This window comes from Buceros rhinoceros, unplaced genomic scaffold, assembly GCF_000710305.1.
Source record: "Buceros rhinoceros silvestris isolate BGI_N320 unplaced genomic scaffold, ASM71030v1 scaffold18434, whole genome shotgun sequence".
NCBI lineage: Eukaryota > Metazoa > Chordata > Aves > Bucerotiformes > Bucerotidae > Buceros > Buceros rhinoceros.
In genome coordinates, this window is record NW_010407857.1 from 22,215 (window position 1) to 48,461 (window position 26,247).

The 26,247-nt window shown below is 36.6% G+C and overlaps 2 protein-coding genes across 2 annotated transcripts in view; both read left to right on the top strand.

Moving 5' to 3' along the window:
* The window catches only part of LOC104492152 (dual specificity protein phosphatase CDC14A-like), a gene marked incomplete at its 5' end in the record, with an annotated part of 39,520 nt that extends 18,642 nt beyond the window's left edge, over positions 1 to 20,878 (top strand). Inside the window, 10 exon segments of the mRNA XM_010134665.1 lie at positions 489 to 576; positions 2,416 to 2,646; positions 4,786 to 4,924; positions 8,143 to 8,299; positions 10,572 to 10,687; positions 11,247 to 11,294; positions 12,852 to 12,980; positions 13,747 to 14,007; positions 14,009 to 14,069; positions 20,849 to 20,878. Coding sequence (XP_010132967.1) covers positions 489 to 576; positions 2,416 to 2,646; positions 4,786 to 4,924; positions 8,143 to 8,299; positions 10,572 to 10,687; positions 11,247 to 11,294; positions 12,852 to 12,980; positions 13,747 to 14,007; positions 14,009 to 14,069; positions 20,849 to 20,878 — 1,260 coding nt within the window.
* Positions 20,879 to 25,735: 4,857 nt separating this feature from the next.
* On the top strand, positions 25,736 to 26,229 carry GPR88 (G protein-coupled receptor 88; the record flags this gene model as incomplete). Its single annotated transcript, XM_010134666.1, has 1 exon — positions 25,736 to 26,229. A coding segment is annotated over exon 1 (494 nt), but the record flags the coding sequence as incomplete, so codon positions are not given.
* Between the last annotated feature and the right edge of the window lie 18 nt (positions 26,230 to 26,247).

Sequence of the window (26,247 nt, forward strand, 5' to 3'; positions counted from 1 at the left end):
TAGTTTCCAAAGAAGGAAAAAAAATTTTTAAAAAAAAAAAAAAAAAAAAAAAGGCAAATCTCTACAGGGAAAGGATAATTGTTTTTGAAGGCTAATTGGTTTTTGTTTCCTGTGAACCAGGTTTTTTAGCCAATGCCTTACAGGGAAGCATTTTTCTGTATTCGTTGATTAAACATACAGTAATGTTGGTGTCTGTATTGTTATAAGTACATGTCCTAAAATGCTGAACCTTCCAAAGGAGAAATATCTTAGATATAGGATCTTTCTGCTTTTATTGGAAAACTTCAGCAAAATTTTTTGCCTTTAATTTTATTATTTCTGAGAAGCAGCTTATGGTTAGTTTGTCCCATATAGGTAAGCTAGCTAATTGCATTGGAAGTGTTTTGTTTTAATGTAGCAAGAAGTAAAATAAAATACTGAGTAATTTTTTCACCTCGTATGTAAAGATATTAAAATGCTTTTCTCTTTCTCTTCTGAAATTTTTATAGCGAGTGGAAAACGGTGACTTCAACTGGATTGTTCCAGGGAAATTTTTGGCATTTAGTGGACCTCACCCAAAAAGCAAACTTGAAAATGGTATGGTGTTTATTTTAATACTATTCTCTGATCTTATTTTTTCCAGCATTTTGAACAGTCACAGCAAATGAGCAGAAGATGATAGAGTTTTGTAGATTAATTTTTGTCTTCAGAAATAATCATACAGTGAACATTTTATATACAATCGTAGTATTCCAAGACCTTTGGAATTAAGTTCTACTTTGCTAGAATTCCAATTCTTCTAACAGTCAGTGAATTTAATTCGGTGACAAAGTGCCTGAGAAATTCATGCCCTGGAACCTGACACATGGTACGATAAGTAAGAAGAATTAAAGATGAGTTGCATAAAGCAAAGTAGACTGTATTAAGAGTTTTCCAACAAAGGTGAGGAAAAAGTTTTAAAAAGAAGCTTGCCTTTACCACTGAAGATTCTTGGGATAATGGGAAGAACCTATGTCATTCTAATGGAATGAAAAAGAGAGACTTGACCAACAGAGGGAAATTAAAGATTTGGTCCATCAGTCATTTAAAAACTGAAATCAGATTTTTGCTGGATTTCACCTTATTTTTTATGCTATGTCGTTTTGTTTATATGAGCATGTTTTTCTGAATAACTCTTTCTTTCCTTCATTTCTGCTCTCTCATTATTTCCTTTATGCATAGTGTCCACTGAAGATTTAAAGAAAATTCAGGGAGACAATAGTTAGCTTGGTTTGGGTTTCTTCCCCAATCACTGTTACAGTGCATTGTACAGTGTTACATTCTGCTTGCAGAATTTTTAAAAAAATTACTTAAATTGTTTCATGGAATTTGCAATGTTTGTTTTGGACTTTGGTGCTTTATTTTTAACGTGTATATAATTGAAAATTGCTAAATTAACACTAATGCTTAAAGGCCAGTTATGAGGCTACAAATTATGAGACTACATTCATGGGGGTGAGCGTAAGTACACATTACAAAGCAACATCTTTCTCATTATGTTGTGACTCTAATCGCATTTGCTAATGCATATATGACTTGTGGAAATGACCCATGTTTTGTGGGGAAGCTTTTGGACTTTATTTGAACAGGAATAAAAATTCTGGAAATAAACTAGTGAACGTGGTCAGTGACAGACTTGATTTTGCAATAGCTGTGTTGTTCCTGTGCTTTGTTTAAGACTTAATTGTTAATGGAAAAGAAACTACATCTTACATACGTATATCCCACAGATAGGAGTATATGTGCACATAATCCCTCACACCCTCATTAACGGAGAACATCTCTTTGGTGAAAGTGTCTCCTGAACAGCTGTGGTATGGCTGGTCTTTGCTCTCCATCCCCACCTCCCCCATCCTCTCTAGGGGATCCTTTTGTCTCTCAACTGAATGAAGGCACTAAAGCTTTTTTACTTCACTGAGGAGCAAGAGTATTTCTGGTACTGCAGTTCATCCTTGGACTCTTCCTCTTGTTCAAACACAGTGTTTCCTCAAGCATGTTCTTATTCTTTGATCTGCAGCTTGACTGTAGGTAGACAGCTGTTCTGAAATGCTGAGGTCATATACGTGCCTAGCTTTATTTATAAAAGCCAACGTGAGAGAGGAATGGGCTAAACGGGAGGCAGTACACATGTATTCGCATACTGTGCCTTAATTTTTTTTAATTTAATTTTTTTCCTGATCCTTTCTTTTAATTGCAGAGGTCTTCATGAGCAAGATTTAGACAACTGTAGACAATTTTTTTTATATCACTTAACACATTTACTCTGAATAAAATATTAAAGCATTTTCAGCATTAGCATGTTTATTATTCAGAATAGGTTTGGGGGGCAATTCTGATTTGTAGGACTTTGAACTTCATCTGTGCCATTAAATGATTGTTGCTTTATTTTTTTTATAGGTTATCCTCTTCATGCACCTGAAGCCTACTTTCCCTATTTTAAGAAACATAATGTCACATCAATCATAAGACTAAACAAAAAAATTTATGAGGCAAAACGCTTTACTGATGCTGGTTTTCAGCATTATGACCTGTTCTTCGTAGATGGAAGCACGCCAAGTGACAGTATAGTTCAGAGGTTCCTGAACATCTGTGAAAATGCCGATGGTGCAGTTGCTGTGCATTGTAAAGGTATGGCCCCACCTATTTATTTCTCAGACTGAAGTTCAAAATATGTATAAATCCACAGAGCTTATTCCAGAAATAAAGCATTTTTATAAAGTTACACTTTCTGGTTGTGGAAGTAAGATTGCTTTATGATACTTAACTAAATATATGTCAATGTTTGTTATTTTCATGTGCATATTAAGTTCTTTCATCCTACACTACCACTTAGAATAACTGACAGTCTGTTGTTCATTGTTCTATTTTTTCTTAATATCACTTGAAGGCGTAGGGTTTAGTTGATGGAGATTTCTCTTTTGCATTATGCTTTCACAGCATTATAGTAATTGGCTAGGAAATGCAAAAGACTGAAAGGTTTTCTTTGTGCTTTTGGACTGCTCTTGCATTTTTCTGTAGAGCATGACTTCCACATTTCAAGTTAATGTGAGTTACTGTGATGCCAGGATTTGAAACCAGCTTATTTCAGCAAATTGGCCAGAAAATACACAAAACATGCTTATTCAAGAATGATGAACAAAGGCTCTGAAGGGTTTTGCTTGATTTATGTTTAGAGTTGTCTGAGGACATTGTGGAGTCAAATGTCTTGCTGACCTGAAACAAGAATAGTGCTATTCATCATTTTCCCATGAACAATAAACATGCATATCAAAGATAAATAAGTTTATTTGCTAACAAGTTGTTACTGTGGCTAGAACCCAGAAATTCTGGCGTTAAGCTAGACATCTGATAATTGACCAAGAGTATAAGCTATTGATTAACAAGAGTAGATTGTTATTTTCCAGGCTTAGTTGCTAAAGGTATTCCAAGCACAGCTTCCATGCTAGAAATTGCTTGTCCCAGAACTTGCAGAATGGTTTAAGGCAAAGGGTTGCTCTGGAAAATTAGTACATTAGCAGGAACTTAAAGGGAAGAACTGAAGTCTTAGTGATGCATGCAGTTGGTAGATGTTACCTGCAATTTTCAGAGACCATTTTCTTAGTCATATATATGTTCAGTATAGTACAAGTCTTAGTTATCCATTTGCATGTTGCATTCCTTTTACATTAAAAAAAAAATCAACAAACAAAAATCCACAAACCAACAAAACCCAAGCCACAAACTCTCTCTAACAATACTTACCCTTTTAAAATGGTTCTTTAGAGCTAATCTTCAAAAATAGTTATGAAATCTCACTATTTGTGAACTTTTACCATCATCCTTTTACCTGAATCACAGCAGGATTTAGTTACTGGTTAAATGAAATGAGCTTGTAGGCGTGTATAGAATTGTCAGGAAGGATGCTTGTTACTTTGGGAGTTTGTTTGATAGATGTTGGTGCATAAACAATAGCTGGCCACCGTGAGACTGTAAATTGCAGATGTTGTATTTGCAGGAAAATAAGGTTTAAATGGGAGGCACTTTACTAGTAGAAAAGACACAGAGCTAGAAAGAGGTTAATTCTTACCCTGTAATTACAGACTGATAGTAGAAGCTAGTTTTTTTGTCTCTATTTTCACCTTAAAACCAGGATTAGTTTGTAATTTGGAGGGAAATGGGTTAAATTATTTTAAGCTATTGATATATAAAATTTTATGCTGGTCAGCAATCATTGCTGTTCATACAGTAGCATTGAATAGTCTTATAGGTTGGTTCCACAACAAAAGTGATTCAAAAAGAAAAAGGCGCGGGCTAAAAAGACACATGCGTCTATCTCTTGTGATGTGCACATCTCTTTGCATGTATTTGAACCTTGATTCGTAAGGTATGTGCATTGGCCTCTTAAAGGTACTTTGATTTTGGTTTTTACTGGTTTAAATATATATGAAGTTTGTACCCAGCTTGGTCACAGCTTTTTTCAAAATATCGGCTTTTTTTATTACTAAAAACATGTTTGAAGTAGAATTGTAGAAGTGCCAAGAGTGATCACTGTTGCGTGTGTTCTTAAAAGCTGCTAACTTTTTGTAAGTATGATATATTTGTTCTTGTATCTACAGCATTGAAATCCAGTTATGTGATAAACGGGCTACTGAATCAGAAATTCTTTCTTCAAATATTAAGGTGCTGACTAACATTGCAAAGAGGTCTTCTCATATCTCATACTTTAATTTGATAATTCTGAACTGCTCACGACTTCGTATGTGAATGGTGATGCTTGTGTTTCTGCAGCTGGCCTGGGGAGAACAGGAACACTGATTGCCTGTTACATAATGAAACACTACAAGTTCACGCATGCTGAAGCTATTGCTTGGATAAGAGTGTGTCGACCAGGCTCTATTATAGGACCGCAGCAACACTTCTTGAAAGAGTATGTGTACCTTCTTTGCTGCTAAGAATCAACCGCTTCTCCTCATGCTTACCCATCTTGCACTATTTACAGGACCTACTTTCTGTCTACTGGTGTGACATGTTACTGCCTGTTGACAGATATGGAGATATATATACATATATATAAAAGGCTCGTTAAGTTGGGATTGAAATCAAACTTAGTAGCAATTGTATTCTCTGAGGTGTTCTAAATTTTGTCACCTTGGAGTACAGACGGTCCCAGGACTCTGCGTGTTTGTGTTCTGGGGGATTTAGGAGTTAAATCCCATGTGTTGGAAGCGTGAAGTCCAGGTGCAGACAAAAGATTACATCAACAATCATGTCAATCATCATGGCTTGGCTTCACGAACAAAGATTTGGGAAGGGGTTTTCCCATGCTTACTGCAAGCGCATTGATGGCTGAAAAGGCCAATGCAGGAGCACACCCTTTGGTCCTGCACGGTGGATTTTCTAGGTGAGGCGCAGCGTGCGTGGAACTGGCTCCACCCTTTACACCTGAGGTTCATCTGCCAGGGCCTAGAGAGCTTGGACGGTGACAGCAAAGTCCTCGGGTCATAGGTTTGGTTAGAGTGTCCTTCTCTTAGATGGAGCCTTACAGGGCTAAACGAGCTCCATCTGCCCGGGTTTGGAGTCAGAGTTGTCCTCCTCCTAGGATGGCTGCCCCAAGGCTAGTGAGCCCATCCTGCCCCTGGACACATTTTGTCTGAGCCTTCAGTTGAGACCTGTCTGGCCTGGGAGACCCCACCGGAGGCACATGCCACCACCAGCACAGCTCTCAACCTCACAAGGGCACACAAGCTCCTTCCCCACGGCAAGGGGGTGCCTGTGAAAGAGATCAACAATAAGGATTCATTAAAATAATAACATAGAATGGATAGACTTTATATATTTAGCCTATGATGATACTTAATCTTACAACAGTGTGATTGATACGGTTTTTTCTGTCTTGTAACTAAAGATTAAATAAGTACATGGTGGACAGCTTATGATCTCTTGTCAGATTCCTAGTGCAATTTATGAAGCATTTCTGATTTGGAGCTAATAGTCATTAGCAAGACGAATGTGTGGTTTTAATACAGCTCCTAAAAATCAACTGTATACATTGGGTTGAGAAGATTTCATGCACAGATCATTTGAATAGGTGATGCAAGGTTTGATCCTGACTGGAAATGAATGAAAAAATTGTAGTGGATTCATTGCAAGAGGTAGATGTAGACACTAATTTCAAAGGGGTTTCTACGTTGTGCATGTACTATTATATTTGCTGATATTTTTTTAGTTGATACCATGGTGATTTTTAATTGAAGGCATTTTCACTGTTAAGAGGGACAACATTTTGAGAAAATCCTCCTCAAATTTGTCTCACTTTGGAAAAAAAAAAAGCAACAGCTCTGCTTAGAGACTGTGTAAATACAGTAAAACATGCACTGACTTTGCATCTTAAAATCCACAGGATATCAGATGCAATATCTTATGTAATTCATAAGAGAAAGCAAATGTGAATGAGGATTCCTGTTTATTTTCCAGTGCAACTGAATGAGCACTCCTTTATTTGAGAGGTGGCCCACCCTTATTCAAAATACTGTGAATCACCAATTTTCACAAACCACAAGTGCTCACTGAGGGCAGATTAACCTCTGCGCTGTGCTCATGCTTGGATGATGCACTCTTAAAAATCTCTTCCACAGCAGAGCAAAATTAGGAGAGAAAGGTAATAGGTAGTGTGATTAGTAAGAGCTGTTTACTTGAGAGACGAGAAAAACACAGCCTGTGTCTTTTCTGCAGTGGCATATAAATACTTGGTTTCATTTTATAGATAGGCAAAGATACTTAAGCTTTTTTTTTTTTCAAACCTACATTATTCATAGCTAAGAGCTGTAGTATTGTTCAGTAAGGATTTCCTGTTGCCCTAACGGGAATAGATAGCTACTTCGGCCATCAGGCAAAATTCAGGCAATGTCACCAGTCGCGTCGAAATGGGATTGAGAGAGGAGCTAACATCAGTTACACCGTTCTAACAGAAAATATCTTGCCCTCAGGGCTGCAAAGTTGTACCTGCAAAAAGGTAATATCTTGCAACTCTGATCTCCCAGCCTTCGTAGATGTCAAAGCTTCATCTCTTAGGTTCTTCAAGGTTTCATAAGCGAGGTTTAAGTAGGGGGTTTTTGTAGAGACTCTGCCACCCAAGTATGTATCGAATCAGTTTTGTTACTGTGAATGCAATTAATCTCAAAAGATTTCAGAAGTATTTAAATTCAAGCATGTTTTTAAACAGGTTACTTCTGTTAGGTGCAATAAGTGATGCTTCCTCTGCCCCCTCCTTCTCCATTCTTTTGATGTTTTCTTGGGATGTTTTCTGGAAGTGCTTACCTTTCCCATTTATTATTGAGCAAGTAGGCTCAGACTACTTTAAGCTTTGCTGTAATACTTTGTTTTCAAAGAAGACTCTCAGTGGAAGTATATTCTGATTTAATTCCTCATTTTTTTTCTCTGTTCAGTATCGGAATTCAATTTTGTCACAGTAATATGTAATAGGGTCTCAGTTCTTGGATGGATAGCATGACTGGTATCTACCCAGCAAACTTCCTCATCAAGGAGTAATGCAATCTCATCACCAAAAGCCTGCTTAGCCCATGCACGCTGTAGCACTTACATTTTTTTCCCACCTGTCTGAAGGATATAATTTTTCATTTTCTGAAAATTGATACTACAGTCCAATGACTCCATATGACTATGATCGATTCCACTCTGCCAGGCCAGCTGTTGCTGCATGGTTTCTGTATACACCAAACTCAAGCTATTAAGAAGTTGGGAAGTGCCGTATCGTTTATTCAACACGTTAGGTGTATAAAAGCATTAATTCGTATTTTTAAGTTGTGTTTTAAAAGTCCTTAAAATACTGTTGCAAATCTACTTACTCTCTTTTCCCAGTAGCATTTTATAAAATGAAGTTTTATTAGCTGTAATATTTCTGCTTCAGACTTGTTTGGTGATTCTGGGTGGGGGGGTTGTTGTTGGTTTTAACCATAGAAAATGATGGGGGAATTTTTTTTTTTTTGTGATGGACATTTTAATATTTTTTTTCTAGATGCACAAAAGATTCAAATGTTGGCAGTCTGCAAGAGTAGCATGTTTTCTTGTTGTTTTTTGTTTTCACAAGTTTGTTGATACGGATTGATTTGGTTTTGTATCCTAAAGGAAGCAAGCAATGTTATGGCTGGAGGGAGATCTCATCCGATCAAAGCAGAAACAACAAGTGGTTGATGGAAACATTAATAGTGTTCTTTGTGGCTTGAATGACATTTCAATCAGTGACACCTTGAATAAAGTACAAGATTTGGATCAACACAGGGAGGTAAGAATTTGTGCGGAAAATTTCAAACAAGCAGAGATGGAGCTGATATTTTAGTAACTACTTATAGATAATTTTAAAATTTTTTTTAGGCTTGTATTAGTACTAGATTTCACAGGTGAACTTTACTAGGTCACAATTAGAACAAATATCCACTTTTTTTAAAAGAAGTTGGATTATATTTCAAGCTTACAGGTCATTTTGCAAACTTCAAAAGTTTTGCATTATTTCAAGTCATTCTGTCAGGGTTTTCAGTTGTTGAGAGAAGAGAGCGGGGGGAAAAATCAGTTTTTCTCCTGGGAATCTATTTATTCCTAGTTTCTAGCTAATAATGCATGAGTGTACAGATGTCCATCCCTTTATCACAGTGTTATGGATTACTGCTGAGACGCGTACATTTCGGTAAGGACCTTACAATTATTTCTTGGAAGTACAGGCATGAAGTGTGAACTAAAGTGAACGCACTTCTGCTTCTGGGCTAGTAAAACTTAAACTGTGGTTTCCTACAGTATCTGTGAGAAGCAGTTTAGAACAACTATGCATTTGATTAATCCTGTCTTACTTCTGTAATAACTAAAGAGCTTCTACATAGTTGACAGAATCATTTACTTGATGTAAAGACCAGGGATATAGTGGTCACCTTCTTCAGAGAGTTACTAGTATAAATTAAAATAACCATCTGTTGTGTGATCTCTCATAATCTGGAAGAGCACCTTTGAATGCACTTCTGTAAGGGTTCTGTTTCCCTTTTGGAAGTTTAATCTGTGGCTTGGAATACGTAAAGTTAAATATCTAGATTGCCAACTGGAGAAGATAACACAGTAGAGATGGTCTCGTGTGCCTAATGAAAACAGCTGGCATATAGCCATGTGGGTAAAAGCCCTGGTCTTGAATCTGAGCTGCTACTACAACAGCTCTACTGCTTCCGGTATTCAAGGCAACTTACTTGCAGGTAGCTCAACTACCTGTACACTGCAGCAGTAAAGATGTACAGACACACAATATAAATTCACAGTGCTGCTTTTTTCTACTGTAACCCTCTCTGTAATATGTGTATTTCATTTTTCTATGGATGTAATATTAAAGCTGTTTAACATTCTGTCTTCAAAACAATGAACTTACCTCTTTGGACATTTGGTTGTATTTCAAGACCTCATTACACTAGGCTCTCTAAAAGCTCGAAACAAAGTTATGTTCCCAGTCCCAAAACCACGTGAGGTCTAAGAACTGGACAACAGAACAGCTATACATGGTAACTGTTGTGCAGGTAAAGACAGTGAAACAAAATTTATCAGCATTGGGGCTGAATGATAGGCAACAGTGACCTAGCATAGAATCTTCAATATCCCATCATTTGATTAACTTCTATTATATTACTTCTTCTGTCAATCTTTTATCTTGGTTAATGGCAGAAACTGTTGTTCTGTTTCACGCAGAGCGGTGAGGTTACTTAGACACAATATGAACAGCGGTAATTCAAACAGATACTTCATCTGAGGTCAAATGAAGCATAATTGGAATAAGTTTCTTTCATTTGGCAACTTAAAAAAACCTACAGTCTTGCTTTATGTAATTTTCATATTTCTCTTACTTAAGATACTGTCTCTACTTAATGTTTGGGTCTTAGAAAAGTCTATTTTGAGATCAGTCAGAAATTATAATGTAAACAGTAGCATATATACTTTTAATATTTCTTGGAGTTTATAATCTTTTCTAGAGCGAGAAGAAGTAGGATAAAACGCTGATCTCTGGTCATCCCTATATTCCTTATTAAGTTCTCATACAGAAATTGTTTCCAAAACTATTTTTCTAGAGGTCATCAGAACTTTTTATTTAAAAAAAAAAAAATTAGGAATTTAGGGAAGTTGATTTTTTTTTTAGCTCCTTTTGCAAAACACACAACTAAACTTCTTCCTCATGTTGTGCATATCACAAAATTGTGTGTTACTGCTTCCCTTCGACATTGCTGATAACTTTAAAATTACAGAAGAAGGGGTTGGAGTTTATGTTCTATAAAACCCAGACTAGGCTCAAGCATCCTGAACTGACTTTTTAGGTCAGATGCTGTAAGAAGCCTCTGTGAATGTGCTTCTGTACCATGACGCGTTTAACTTACTGGACCTGTGCGAAGGCAGTAGTGCCCCTTGTGGGCAGGAGACTGCAGATTAGCCTTTTAAATCATAATCCTGGTGAAGACGTTCCATACTTTGAAACTACACCCACCGCTCTGGAGGATTTGATACATTCTCTTGCTTGCATACTTTGTGTTTCCCAGAATGATTTTGAAGACAAAGCAGGTATGGAAACTCAGAACGGCATGACGCAGGGAGATAAGCTTAATGCCTTAAAAAGCCGGAGACGGCCATGTTCTGCTACAGCTGGAGCTCTGAGGTAATTAATTCTGAAGTAATTTGCAATTTTAAATTTAGTCGGTGCTGTCAGATCTTTATGGCAAGTATGTGGCCTTGTTTAAGGCTAGTCGAACCTCCTTCTATGGTGTAGATTTCTGTAGATATATATCTACTAGTTACAGATTTGCTTTATTAATTTCTTTTTTTCCTCTGTCTTCCTGTTCAGGATACCTACTTATTATGTAGCAGTAAAAGACAAAGTAAAAAAAAAAAAATCTCAAAACCTTCAAGTTTATATGTAGTGGTTTAAAACTTGACTCAAAATATTTTTCAGTAAACTTATTTATCTTTCTATAATTGCTTTTCTGTACTCTTTATAAAAATTTTGAACTTCTCAGAGCCAGTAAAAATGTGAAGTTGGAAATAAACCTGAAGTACGTCTCTGTTGTTTAACTGTAAAATAAAATAATGATTGTCAATAATTCTTAACTCTTGTTGATCTTGTACTTCAAAGCCAGTATGAGACAGGCAAGTATGCTCTGGGGGAGCGGAAAGGCTTTTTCATCCTTTGATAAAGATTGCTGCTTTTGTTTCTTTAGGCTGCAAGACTTGAAACTGCACACCAGGTCGATATCACAACCTTTCAGGTATGAACTTCAAAATTACAGTTCTAAATGCAATACTACTCGGGTCTTAAACTTTAGTGGTTTTAATTATACTGATCACATCAATTGATTAGCAATTTCAGACTTCTGAGAAGAGGCAGGTAACAAACTTTTAAACACTTGCAAATTAGGAGCAGGGGGAAATCTAATGGACAGAGGGGTACGGCTCTACTTCAGAAATACCTGGAATAGTAGTTCATGAATAATTAGCACATACAAGTAATTTCCTCAGTCACATTTTCTAATATCTATGCTGCTATGCAATGAAGGATAACTAGTTAACTCATAACCACTTTATCTCTGTAAAATTAAATACTTGTCTCAAAAGCCTAAACTGGCTACATATTGTCTGCATATCACAGTTTTTGAACTAGAGGTTTTACTTAGTGGATGCAATCAGTACTTTTTTTTATAAGCTTTTTTTATAAGCTGAGTTTAATATTTTAATAGAGTCTTCACTTACACTTTACTACATGCTTCCCTCAGAAATTTCTGTGGAGCAAATAAAGCCAATTATTTCTTCTCATTTTCTAAATGCTTATTGCATTTATGACCTGTACTAATCTCAAATCAGTACTAAAAGTGCCGCAGCGCGCGCCCCCCTCCCCCCAAGAAAATAAAATGTAGAGCGGAAATTTACTTAACAGTTTTAGGAAAAGAAGAATTGAGCCTTCTCTTCTTGTAACCATGGCATCCTTTAACCCACTGCATCTAAAATACAACATGTAAGACAAAGTATCTGTCACCATAAAGCATTGGTAATGAAAAGAACACACTCTCTTTGGTTTTGTGACAACCTGGATTATTAGTGCTGTTTCTGCTCAGTTTCATCCTTTACATGCTTGTATTTGGAGACTTCCCAAAGTCTTTCATCCTTTAATTGCTGATCGTGATAATATCCCCTGGTTTAAGGATGGAGACAATTTCTTACCACTGTGAGGCAATTTGTTTATTAGTTTTTAATAAACTAATATGGACAGCTATAATGTTAACATTTTGGAGTAGTCCAGTGTACCATACTTAAAACTCATTATCAAAATAGGAAGAATTTGGTCAGTAACAGTCCCACCCTAGGAAGAGCTGTATGTTCTGTGCAGCCTTGTAAAAGTGTAATTACTGTCATGCGGCCACAATGTTCTCATGAAAACTACGGTGTTGTTTTTTCCTACTCATGTTATAAGCACAAAATGTATTCTTTCTCAAATTTACAGTATTTAAAATACAGTCAAATTTACAATAAATTTGATGTAAAATGGACACAACTTTCACAAATGATCAAGGTGAATAGTAGCCTATAACTGTATAATATGGTACAACAGGGGAAGAACTTGGGGAGTGGGATATTTGAAAAGTTGGGAGCTTTTTTAAAAAGATACTTGAAAACAGGCTGAGGTTTTGCTGTTGAATTCTCAGTACTCAGTCTTGAGAATTTCCGCTATTTAAAATACCAGTCTATGTATTGAAAGACTGTATGTGTTTCTGAGATGTGTATTTCAGTTATTTTTTTTTTTCCTCACTAAAACTCTGCACTCCTTTTAGACTGAATACTTCGGGTAGCACAGAAGGATCCATGTCTCCTCTGAAGGCCTCCAAAGTGATGGCAGTTAATTCACCATCTGCAGAAAGAATAAGCAGAATTCCCACATCCTCAGGCTCTAACCTTAAAAGGTTTGGGTTTTTTCTTCTTCTCAAATACTATATGTCACAATACAGATACTACTGGTATGAGAGTTCTGGTGGAATTCTATCAAGTCAAACAGTATTACGTTGTTCAGGGTTTTGGGGTTTTTTTTACTCATCTGAGTTGATAGAAGTTTTGCAAGTATTCCCACAAGTCTATATACTATTAATCTCAGAATACTGAGTGGCAATTAATACGGTTTTTATGAACCCTTGATTTAATTCCATTATTATTATTATACTAAGTAATTATGGATGTTAAATGAAGTTTAGAATGATTGAGGCATTTTCAATAACTTCTGGGCACAAATATTTGTTTGAAGAAAATAACCAACTTAGAGGTATTTCAGGACACTCTATTCTCAAATTCTATCTCATTATTTCTTGGTTACTTTGAAGACTTGTATCACGTTATTGATTTCAAGAAACAGAAGAGTTCTTAAACTGTTATGTGTACACAAAGTGTAGATCAGCCACCACCTAAACTTCTTAACACGATCTCCTGCATGTGCATATGGTTTGACAGAGGTGAAAGCTGGCCATGGGAGTGCTTCAGTAAACAGTTTGGGAACTCCTGACTAAGAATTCTGGTTGTCATTATTTGAAAGCTAGAAAATGAACCTGTGCACAAGCACAAATTATTTCAGAGTGGGCTATTTTATACACCTAATGTCTTCTGAATTTTCTGTTATTTTTTTAATATATCTGTACATATCTTGTGTGTATTTTTTTTCCCTGCATGTTTTCCATTCAGTGTTTCCATAAACTCCAGACTAGCCAGTTCGCTAGGGAACCTGTATGCTGCTTCAGATGATGATGAGACCAAAATGACATCATCGTCCTCTAGGACAGGTTTTCCTGTAAGCCATATCTCCAGCCACTTGAATGGCAGCTTGCAGCTGCCTCACAGAAATAACCATGAACTGAACAACAACTTATACAACAGAAACACCAGTAGTGGCAACCACCTGAGCACCCAAAACAGTTTTCACGGCGCCGTGACAGATGAGTACGCATCAACCTTCCTTTATGGGCCTTACAGCTCCTCCAGCACGATACCAGACTCAATCAAGTCCTGTAAGTTCATAGTCACTACAGCATTTTCAGGCATCTAATCGATGCTTATCTTCCTTGCTTCTGCAAGCAAAGCTGTCACCAAAAAAAAATATTAACCCAGCATAATTCTCTGGCTTCCTTTAACGTTTCTGAACAGCACCTTTCTCTGTTACCTTTCTAAATAATTACCATTTCAGTGGCTTTTTTCCCATTTCTTTCAAGCTTCTAGATCATGGAGGGTTCATGTAAATAGATCATTCCTGAACTTAAACTAACACTTCTTCTAGTATCTTTTTTATGGGCCTTTTTATCCTTTATTTCAGATTATTCATAATACAGTTAATTTTATTATGGATTTTAATCTTCATGCGGTAACAGATTTAAAGAAGCCTTTGTATGTACGATACTAAATGGAAGGTACAACATTCTTAAAGATAGAGGGTTTATGTGAAACTGGAGTCCACTTGACTTGAAACTTAGTCCTCTTTTAACACCAAATGTTAAAAGTATTTTAGGGCAAGACATTTCTGATGGTCTCACCATTTTAGCTTTCATTCCTCAACAACTTTGCTGCCTTGGGCTTATTTTTGTGCCCTTTTTCTGCGTGAAGGAGTCTGTATAAAGAGGATGCATAGATAATGCCACTTGAAAGTGATTCTATACAAAATGCAAAGAAGAGAGGCTAGAGAAACTTCAGTTATGAAATCAGAGATAACTATTTTAGGGAAAAAAATAAATTTGCTAATATAAATCTCAAATCAATTTAAAATACCTGGTTTCCAAAGATTTTATATCCTACTAATTGTAAAAATCAGTGCAGTGTTTTTAATAGAATCTATTGCTTACAATTAATTGAACCTGTCAGCTTCTGTTTAGTAGTACTGACACTTTTTTTTTAGCTGCTGGAAATAAAATTACCTTTGTACAAATTAACTTCAGAATATCACACCTTTCATTTCTGTTTCCTTTCCACTGATAAATTGTTTCAGGATAAAGTTTTAGTGTTGTACCTGCTACTGGTTTTGAGTTTGGTGAGTCCCCTGTATTAAACCAGCAAATGCACACGTTGCATGTACCTAAAATGTCCTTGCGTTTGTGTTCTCTCTTTCCTGAAGTGGGGGATCTGCCCTCTTGTGGCACCACTTCTGTCCAGAAGCCATGTGTTTATAGCTTGGGAGTATGAATTGCATTTTCTGAGGATAGATGACAATAGGAAGTAAGTTCTCGTTGTTCCATTGTGGAAGTAAACTGCACGTGTGACTGAAACCTAATTAGTATACAAAGTATATTGAGGTTATACACAATCAAATATAGCAGGATTTTTAAATGAGATGCTGTATCCAGCCTTGTCTGGAAGAGAGAGGCAAAAGGATTCTATGTATTGTGGTGTGAGAAGCAACGTTTCTTAGGAAGAATGACACCATGCAAAGTCTATGTAGCGAAATGTTTCTGACTTAACCTGAAAAGTAATCTTATTTCAATATAATAATTGCTAATCCGCTTTCTTGCTTGGAAGAAGCTTTTCAAATATGCCCTTGAATGCTGCATGTGCTTCTGGTCTTGTGCATCTGTCACAATCATGGCAGAGTCTAGTAAACTGTTACCTGTTTTATGCACAGTCGACTGAGTTGAGTGAAGTTACTGTGATGTCACAGTGTTTATTCGATCACTTTACTACCTGAATGTGTTCTGTCTGGTAGCGAGCCCCTGACTTATAGCTAATACAGATCCATCTTGATGGTGGTTTACTTTGGAGGCAATACAATTCTTCTTGATAATTAGTCCCACTGCCTGAATACACTCATGTTTAAAACCATTTCACTTTTAATCTGAAGCTTGCTGTATCTCTGTTATATCACTGTTATAATCCTTTATTACCTTATTTTCTTGTCATGAAGGTATTTCATACTAGTCATCTCAACTTGTCTTTTGTTAAGCTAAGTTGGCTCAAAGATCCTTTTGGAAAGTTTAATAACGTTTAATAAAGTTTTTGAAAATCCTTTTTGAGGAAGTAGATGCAACACTAACATTCATCTTTCAGATCCAGAAAGCTGGTACTCTCTGCTGTCCTGCTTATAGATCTATAGCTGGTGTTAGCTTCTTAATGCTGTGGGAGTTCATGGGGAGAGGGAAATAAAAAAAAGTTCTTGCCGTCCAAGATACTGACTGGTATTTTAGTGCAGTGTCCTGCATTGCCTGCTCTGTGGTGGTTTTATATTTTTAATGTGCAACTCTGTGGCAAAGCATGGTCCTCTTTTTTTTTTTTTCTTTCTTCCTTCCCCCCCATCCCCTCCTCTTAATGGGACCCAATTAACCAAACAAGGAAGACTATTTTGTCTTACCACGTCAACCCCTGACATCCAGCTGTTTTGCTTTTGGTCATATCCATCACTAGTCTTAAACTCAGCAGAACATGGAGTAGCATCGAGCCTTAATATCAGTTCTGGCAGAATTCTGTTAAAAACAGAATTCTGTTTAATGTTTTTCACTTCACTGCTTTAGATGCTGAATTTACTGGGAAGGCTCGACAACCAAACCTTACTCTTGTGGCAGTGTTTGTGTGACACTGCCCTTTTTTCTAATTGGAGCCCTTCAGATAATGTATGTGACAGAAGTCTATTATGTATACTGGGGGTTATGTTTATTCATGTAACTTACCTCATCAAAGAACTTTCGAATGATATTAATTACATTCCCCTTCTTTTTATTAGCAGAATCTCACTTACCTGAGTTAGATATCAAGCTAACCGTCTGTAATTGTATATAGAATATCTGTAATCATATTTAGAAAACCAACTTAGCACTTCTAAGTTTAACTATCAATGTGAGTGGTACAGGAGCATTTTAACATGGTTAGGACAGTAAATTTTCAGTTCTAATGTTGTTTAATCTCATGAGTGAAGACATTGGGAACTTCATTTTTATACAATGCAAGTACATACTTTATTTTTTTTTCCCAGTATGGAAGAGAAAGGTACTCAAAACTCTTTTATTTCTTCCTATTTTGTAATGAAACATTAAAAAAAAATTGTTCCATATTCCATTTAAAACAAACAAAAAATAACTATGACTATGACTTCCTGTTGTTGTCAGCCATACATTTTTTCCCTAATGGTTCTTGTCCTTCATCAGTGCAGGCTCATAATCTACTTCCTTTTCTATCATGTTTATGCTTGTACACTGATAAAGTAAAAAAAGCTGGATTTTCATAAAACAGACAACTTGCCATTCTAGCCGAATAGAATAAATGTTTTATTTGCAAATATTACCAATTGAAGGCTTTGATTAAACAGAATCTCTCACAAACATAATTTGTACAAATAGTCTTATTGAGTGTAATCACATTGAAGGTACCATGTAAGATTGTTACTTATGTTCTTATTATAGTTCCAAATACCACTCTTTAAAAGGTGTTTTTATTGAAGAGTATGTAACTGGGTAGTCTTAAAATGAGTCACCTTTTGCTTCTATAGCTGTCATGGAAACTGGCAAGATGGAAAGTTTTTAAAAAATCAGCAGTATTTTAAAATTCATATACATGATCTCTATACTTGTAGAATAGCTTTTCTTAATACGAACTTATAATTAATGACTATAGCCTTTGCAAGAAGAGCATTTTACTGCCCTCTCAATTTAGCAGGCTGAAAGGATCACTTCAAGTGCACAAGGATTTTCTATAATATATCCTGATGTATTTTAGTGGATCTTGTGTATTTACAAGGTAGTTCTTGCCTGCTGCAACACTCCTGTTGCAACAGTGTTTTGGGAGAGTCAATGCACAATTAAAAACACCTAATTTAAAAAAAAAAAAATTAAAATTTAGAAAACATAATTTTTGTAATTATCTGGGGAAAAGTGCATGTTCAAATCCTAACAAATAGCCCTAAATGCTATAGGGCTGTTAAAAGTTAACCCACAGCTGACTTGATCCTGAAGTTGAATGCTTGTGAATTCATGTGCCTGGATCGATCTGTGGCTTATTTTATTTTTCAGGAGGCTTTCCGTGCCTCCTGTTGCAGAAGAAAAATGGTGGTGACCTAAGCAGTTGCTTCAGCATGAACTTCATTCAGTATCAGTAACTGGAGTGAAGCTATCGAATTCTTTGTTCAAGTGTCCGAGACTTTGATACAAAATGCCAAGCCTTGACACTGCATGCAACCACCACACGCTGAAAATTCCACTCAATTAACTGATTCTATAATCTTTATAATTGCAATTGCATCATTGCAATTCACTAGTCAGTTTTCTTTGGGGTTTTTTTCCTTCCTTTTACCTCTACTTTTAGATAAGATTTGGTTAAATACCAGCATACGACTTGTAAAGGTGGATTGGGGCTTTTTGGTTTTCATAAAGCTTTCAGAATCACAGGCCGTACTTTGAGTCACTGCAAATATGAGGTAGGAGTGTAAATTTTAAAACAGAAAACTTCTCAAAGATTAAAAAAAAAAGTGGAGGGGGTGGGGATCACAATTACAGGCTTTGAAATAATACAGTTAATGTCTTTGGACAATGTGAAGAAATTTAAGAGCACAAATTACTTAACTGCAAAAGCAAAATCCAACCCAAACAACAGAACCCAACCCTCTTCAGCTGTAATTTAATTTTTCAAATTTAAAAATCAGTCTGTGTACTTCACAGCAGCTCAGTTGTTACAGCTATGACTATGTTTTTAGGAATAGGACCTCGTGAATTAATCTTAATCTGGAAAAAATGCTGCTTAGATTTATTTCTTCGCAGTGTTCAGAAAAGCCTTTGAAACAGGAAGAGATCATTGCCATGTGAAGCAGAGCTATGGTGAGGGTGGGAACACACTGAAAAACATATTTCTCAATTTGAAAATAAATAAAATAAACCCTGCCTTGCCATCTGTAATGAAAACTAACAAAACATGCTATCTTGTTTCCAAGCAATCTGTGATGTGTAGGTATTTTTTTATGTGTCGCCATTTTTTTTCCCCCCAGATTTTTATAACTTGGATTCCTAAGAATTTTAAGAATTGTAGTGTAAACTTCAGAATCTTTAATTAATTGTTTGCTTGTTTATTTAAATTATTATGTAGTTTTTTGTAAGCCAATGCTAGCTGTTCCCAAGATCACCAACAGTGTACAATGCATTTGGTAATCTCTCATCTAAGCATAAAGTAACCTCTTATGTACAACATATGAGAGTATTTAATCAAATTTCATCCATTTAAGTGTTTGTTAAAACTTTACTCGGAATTCCATTCTGAAGGATCCATTTTGAATAATGCTTCAATTAAATGTAACCATCTTTCTGATTTTTAAAATACACATCTGAAAACGAGAAAGCTTTGAGGATCATTAAGAGAGGAGAAGTTACAAGTGCTCACTGATGAAGAGGTACTCCTCCTGCCTCACCCTTACACATGTCATAAATAACTTTACAAATGCTCTTACCAAAGCTAATAGTGCAGAATAATTATAAATAATTATTAGAGAATAGAGTGGGGGGGGGAAAGCTTCTATGATGGCATATTCCATGGTGATTCTGAGCCTATAATGAAAAAATACTTGTTACATCTGTTTAGTTTTATGGCAAAGTATTTTCTATTAAATTATACCCTTCGTGTTGAATCCATTCAGAACTAAAAACAGACCCTCTTTTGTCAGTGGTATTCAAATCTTTATATGCTGACAGCACTTCTTTTTCAACCTAGGGAAGAATATCCAGATGGTCTCAGATCGTCAAGATGTGAAAAAGCATTTTAAAGACAACTTTGGAAATATACACTGAGACTTAAGATATAAGGGGAAAAAAAGTGGTTTTGTGATGCTAGCAAGAGCTCTAAAGATTTATATATCCCTTACGCACTTCTAATAAGTTTCACTATGAATGCCAAAGAGCATTTCTATAGGGACTAGTTAGGAATAGTGGGGAAATGGAAGATTCCAAGGTTCTGAGCTTTCTTGGGATCCATGTTGTTCTCTAGTAGTTCTAATTCCGATGAATCAACGCAGGTTTAAAAGGTGGATTGTGTTTTTCATTTGCTACATGTTTATAACCATACTAGTACAGTGAAGAGGTCTCTCAAATAAGATGTTTCATTCATCAGAATGACCTCCTTAAGACATCCGTATAGGAGGGAATAAAACATTTGAATGCTGTCTAAACCGATTAATTACATTATAAAAAACCCTTAGACTTCAGTAGAACCAGTAATGAAGATAAATACAGTAGACCAGATTACGCTTTCGTCTTAATTATACTGACTGCTTGCTAATCCAGATGAACCGTTCGCAGTGCTTCATTTTCATACGGTTTTAGTAATCATAGGTAAACTTACTCGTGCATAATGGTGCTGCTGTAGCTTTTTTCTCACGAATGAACCACACCACGTATGGTTCCCATGCTATGACCTGAACCAGCATCTGAAGGATGCTGTATTTTTTACAGTAGCACTTTGATTCGTGTTCAGGATAAATGGAAACGATTCAGTTACAGGAACTGCAATCATATGTTTTCCCAACACATTTTAAGGTATTGTTTTAAGGTGGTGTTTTAAAGGACTTGTAACACTTTGTTGAAGAATCTCTAGAATTTGGCTTGGCAAAGTAAGTGTAGATACAGGAGAGTCTATGGGCTTTACTGTATCCAGTGTTTTAGTTTCTTCTGTTTTATGTATCTTTACCTATGCAGAGGTTCAGATCTCCCTCCAACTCTTACTTATTTTTCTCCTTCCTGTCCTTCCTCTACTCCTTATTTTTAAGTGCAAAATGCATATTATATACAAATATAACCTCCCCAGTGAGTTTTGATCAGTTCTTTCTTTCTCCGCACAGTCCCTTCAGTCTGAGTATGTTCGGTACTAAAGCTTTGCTGCTTTGGTGAAACCTGTTGAGCTCTTAAAGTCCTTCATGAAGGAGAAGAACTCAAGGAAGGAAGCTGCTTACTTGGAGGAGGAATCTTCAAGACACAAAACCCCTAACGCCAAGAGGAGACTTCTTATCAGGCAGACGTTTCTTATCTGACTACTGCACATGCACTGGTGTTGAATTTATTACCCCATGTTATATACAGATTTAGATTTTTAATCTTCAGACAGCTTGAATAAATTTCTAGTGAGTTTCGTTAAGACATTTATTAACTTATGTACAGTGTTAAAATACATATTAAGAGAATATTTTGGTAAGCAATATATATATAAAAATTATGTTAAAATTAGAATATATTTTTCGTTTCCACTTTGCTACAAAAATGTGTATTTTAAAGAATTTTTACATGTTTATCAAAGATACAGAAATTTTTTAATGAACAAGATGTTTTTCCTGTTATAAGGGTCCATTATTATTGCTTAAAGCCTGATCTAATTACTTTTTCACTAATTGGTCTTCTGGTAACTCAATGGAAGTCTAACTAGTGAGAGACTAGTTATTATACAATCAACTGAAAGCACTTAATTTCCATTTTCAGCTGCTAATGTTTCATAAGGAACATTGTAAAAGAAAAATAAAAGGAAAATATTTTTTGAGATGTAATGTAACTTACATCTTCCACTGCAAAGAGAAAGTCATTTATCTGATGATTCACTTGTACAGTTAATGCTTTCTTTCAGTTTGTCTTTTACCTTTTCAATGCAGAATATTAAATTTTGCTATGCAATATATACTGCAAAAAATGAAAGCAGACCAAACTTAAGTTGGTAGGAAAGTGCACGTACAATGAATTTGGCAGTGCTGCATGCTTACATGTTTTTAACCTACCTTTGGCGGTATGCGTACAGTTTCATTAGCAAAGCACAGTAATGTAAATGTTGAAAGTACATTAGATTTTCATTTATCGATTGGACACTTCATAAACCTTCTAACTTGAAAACTATTTTTAAATGTATAGCTACTGTAATCTCCTATATCACAGAATGTTCTTGTCGGTAGTAAAGATGCTCTTTAATATCTAGTTTAATCAGGTGTGATAAGGAATGAGACTTAGAATGAAGAGGTGTTGCAGTGAAATACTAGAGATCACATGTAAAATTTTCAGAACTCCACGAGTGCACAGTAAGCAAAAACAAAAATGTAAGCAGTTGCGACGACTTAATTTGCAGTAATTTAGAAGACAAAAACCAAATGAGATTTGTTACCTATGAGTTTTTTAGTATCCACAGAAACTTGAACTGAACTGTCAGTCTTTGTTCCTGAAGATGCGTGAATGCCCTGAATTTGCTTTACAACTGACGTAAGATCAAGTGCCACCTTATTCTTAAAAAGATCAGATCACAAGTTGCGATGGGAAGTTGTACTGAGAGCGTTAACGAGCAATACTGAGAGCAGCTATATAAATCACTGAATAAAACTTACATGCAATACTGTACTTTTTTCACAACTGTGTATATGTAACATATACACACATGAAGTAGCATATGTGTGTGCATATATAATATACTGTATATGAATTCTAGATTTAACAGTAAGGTAATTCTACCTCTTATAAAAATTTTTGTCATGTACTTTGTTATAAATAGTTCTCCATAATAAAATATTGTTTAACTCTGAAATGTAGATATATATATAAACACACAAACAGCTAATTGATAATAAAATGCCTGTATCAACCAGCTTTCTCGCTTCTTGGCTTTTCTTACTTAGATGTTTTGATGTAAACTATTATGATTAAATCTCTAATTGGAGAGTGGCTCTTCAAAATCACCTTCTTTCTCCTGAAGCGTGTAAGGGATTTACATGTAATACGACACTGCAAAAAGCCACTAGTACGGTAGGTACCTTTTAGAACCGATGTCTCTAACCTTGTTGTATCTGCGTTGTGTGACATCAAATACTTAACGTTGATATTCTGATGTGTAAAGGTTGTGTTTCAAAATACTGTAACTTAAAAGCTCTCTCTGAATTGAGGAAACTTTTTTCCTGTACAAGGACTCTTGTTAAGGGTGTAAGATATCCTGTCTTTTTTGCATGTGTGACAGGTTTCTTAATCTCACCAGCAGCAGGGTCTTTGTCCATGAGAACCCAAAAGATCATGCTTTCATCTGGATTTTTATCCTTCCTTAAATTCAGAACTACTCACATAATGTTTCTAACATTAACTCTGCTGTGGATTTTCAGCAAATTTTTGTGTTGCATGATTGTTTATTCACGGCGTTTAATATTCCTGTCAGGTAAGTCTGTACTGCAGTAGATGATGTGGACGGTATGAACTGTTACGCAGCCACTCTAAAGGAACGGAGCAGATGCTTTACAAGTCGCCCAAATTCTAGTGACAGTCTAATCTAAAAACTTAATAAAAGGCTCCTGCCATTACATTCAGACATCATCAATGGTGATTTGGAGGTATAAAGGAAGAGCAGCTAATTTAAAAGTTTCTAGCACACAGGAATCAAACTCTCCTTTAGCTGTTTTCTAGACTTGACATCTGTTAATTGCACAAAATATGTAAGTACCAGCTAATAAACAAAAAACATATTGTACTTTAAAAATGAATGATAAATATAGCCAGTATTCTTCACAACAGTGAAAGGTCAGAGAGGTCTTGACCTGCTGAGGTCAAGCTACAAGGTTGTAGCTTTTAAGAAATACCCTGACATTTGTTTAATATCCTGTGTTCACTTACCCTTGAACTTCACCATTTCTGATGCTTCATATCTAAACGTATCTTCTTGTTTTTGGAGAACGATCTGTAGCAAATGAGAGCTTTAGAAAGAGGTTTGATAAACATGGAAGGATGGATTAAATAAATCTAGAGGTCTTTACTGGGCCTATGATTCTGTGGCTAATGCCTGCTGAAACTGTTAATCATCTTTTTAAAGTATGCTTCATGAAGCTTTTTGGTTAGGGAGATATTTCTTGTTACAGATTTAGAGAGTATTTTTCAATTACAGTACTGCAGAAAGAGGAGGATTTTAGTTTCTATAATAACTGTTCTCTACTGACAGCTAAACAATGAAAGGCCTCAAAAGGTTTGACACTTGATTAGATCTACACCGTGCAGTGCAGCAGGCAAAAAAATATGGTAATTAAGGGCCTGATCAAGTAAATCACTCAGGTATGTCTTTAACCTTAAGCACATGAGCAATCTAATTAATTAAAAAAGAACATAGATATTCATGTTCATAACAAATCCACATGTGGATCAATAGTCAATTGCAAAAAACAGTCAAATGAGCCTTTCTGTCAAACAAAAATGTGCTATGTTGCAACAAAATAATCCATTAAACCACCCAAATTAACTTCAGTATCTTAAAGAATATATACTGTAACTATAACTAAGTCATATATTATTTTGGTATTACTACTAGCCTTAAGAGTTTAACAATATCTAAAAACGCCTTAGAGATAGCTTTGGTCAATATAGCAAGATCACAGCTTGGGAACTAAGATTGCTTACTTCTGTAGCCTCCATAAAACCCACCTGTAAAAGCAGCTTTTTTGCTAAACTCATCACAGAATTAATCAGCGTTCCTTTTCTCAAAACCTTTTGAGAGGAAGTGTAAGTTCTTTTACTCAGTTTCCTACTAAACCTTGTTCAGGGTAAGGACTGTTAACACTTTGTCCCTGTTTGAGTAAAGCACTGTGGAGTTCCCGGGAGAATCCCACTACCAATTCTTCTCCATTTGGGAAGAGGCTGTTAAGCCGTACTCTTCAACCAGCCTTTATTCCACCTGTGAACCTGTCATTCACCTCTCCAGGAACTTGTGCGCTGAATTAATTGTGGTGCGAGACCATTTCAAATGCTGTGCTGATTGTGTTTTACCTGTGTACTTACACTAGTGACCACCTCTGGCAGGTTGGCAATGAAAGATTTCCTGAAGGCTGAGACAGGCTGAGTTTTAAGAAAAAATGTATATTTAGATCGAGGACCAGCTTCCTCGAATAAGAAGCACTGCCTTACCAAGGATCTGCGTATCTATTGTGTTTGAAAGATTTAATTTGGAAAGTCTGTTATTATTATGGACCAGTTCTAAAATTAACTTAAAGCTTGCAGAAGCATAACGCGCTTTCTCTTAACAAAAATAAGATCATAAAAAACCCCAGTTTGAGTATCTAGCAGAGGAGTTCCTACAGTAAAAGGATTGTATTTCAGACAGGAGTGACTGATTTGCTTGCTGCAAATGAAAGTTGTATAAATGGGTTAGAACCTGGAAACTGCTAAGGCAAAGAGAAGAGTCAGACTGTAGTTGCAGTATTTCTGGAGCATGATAGGATTTGGTGCTGGGTTTTTTTTTTTCCCCTTGATTTAACAAGTTGAAAATCTGCTGAATAATTCATGAAGAGTGGAAGGGCTGAATCTTCCTGGAATGATATACAGTGTATGTACTGTGGCACAGGAGAAACTGCAAAGCTTTGTATCGGTTGCTGTGCCGTTTCTGCTGCTGATTGCAAGGTGCTGCTGCTTTTGGCATTTTCAAAGCTACAAAATCTTCAGTTGTGCTCTGGTCTGTGAACAGCTACCTGCTCCCTATGGACCCACCACCGCTAGCTGCAGACTGCGGGATCTCTTGCTACCTGCCCGGCTGGGACATTGCTGTTCTCTGGATTATTACCGAGAAGCGTGTTTTCCGGACCTTGCAGCTTGAATGACTGATACCTGCCATAGAATCCCTCCTCAGTGATACATACTCCCTTCTGCTTGGTGGAGGAATCCTGCAGCAGGATCTTCTGACCTGGGCAAGGATGGGATTTACAGGGAGAAGTCAAAACTGAGCTGTATTCAGCGAGATGCTCAACGCCTCTTCCTGGAGTGCTAGCTCACCTCTCCTGCTGCTCTGGGAGGACTCCTCTGGGACCCACATCTTCCTGTCGCTGCTCTATGCAGTCTTAGCGATCTCAGGAACTTTATCCAATGTGATGGTCATCTATTTAGTCTTCTCCTTCAAGAAGCTGCAGACAACCAGCAATGCCTTCATTGTGAATGGCTGTGCGGCAGACCTAAGCGTGTGCGCCCTGTGGATGCCCCAGGAGGCTGTGCTGGGGCTGCTGCCTCCCAACTCCTCCTCCCTTCGCTCAGTCGAGTACCGGCTGCTCCGAGGGGGGCTCCTCGGTCTCGGCCTCACCGTCTCCCTGGCCTCCCACCTGCTAGTGGCCTTCAACAGGTACGTGCTCATCACCAAGCTGCCCAGCGTGTACCAGGCCCTCTACCAGCGGAGGCACACGGGCTGCATGATCGGGCTCTCCTGGGCCCTCGCCCTGCTCCTCGTCCCGCTGCTGCCCGGGCTCTGGACCTTGGGCTC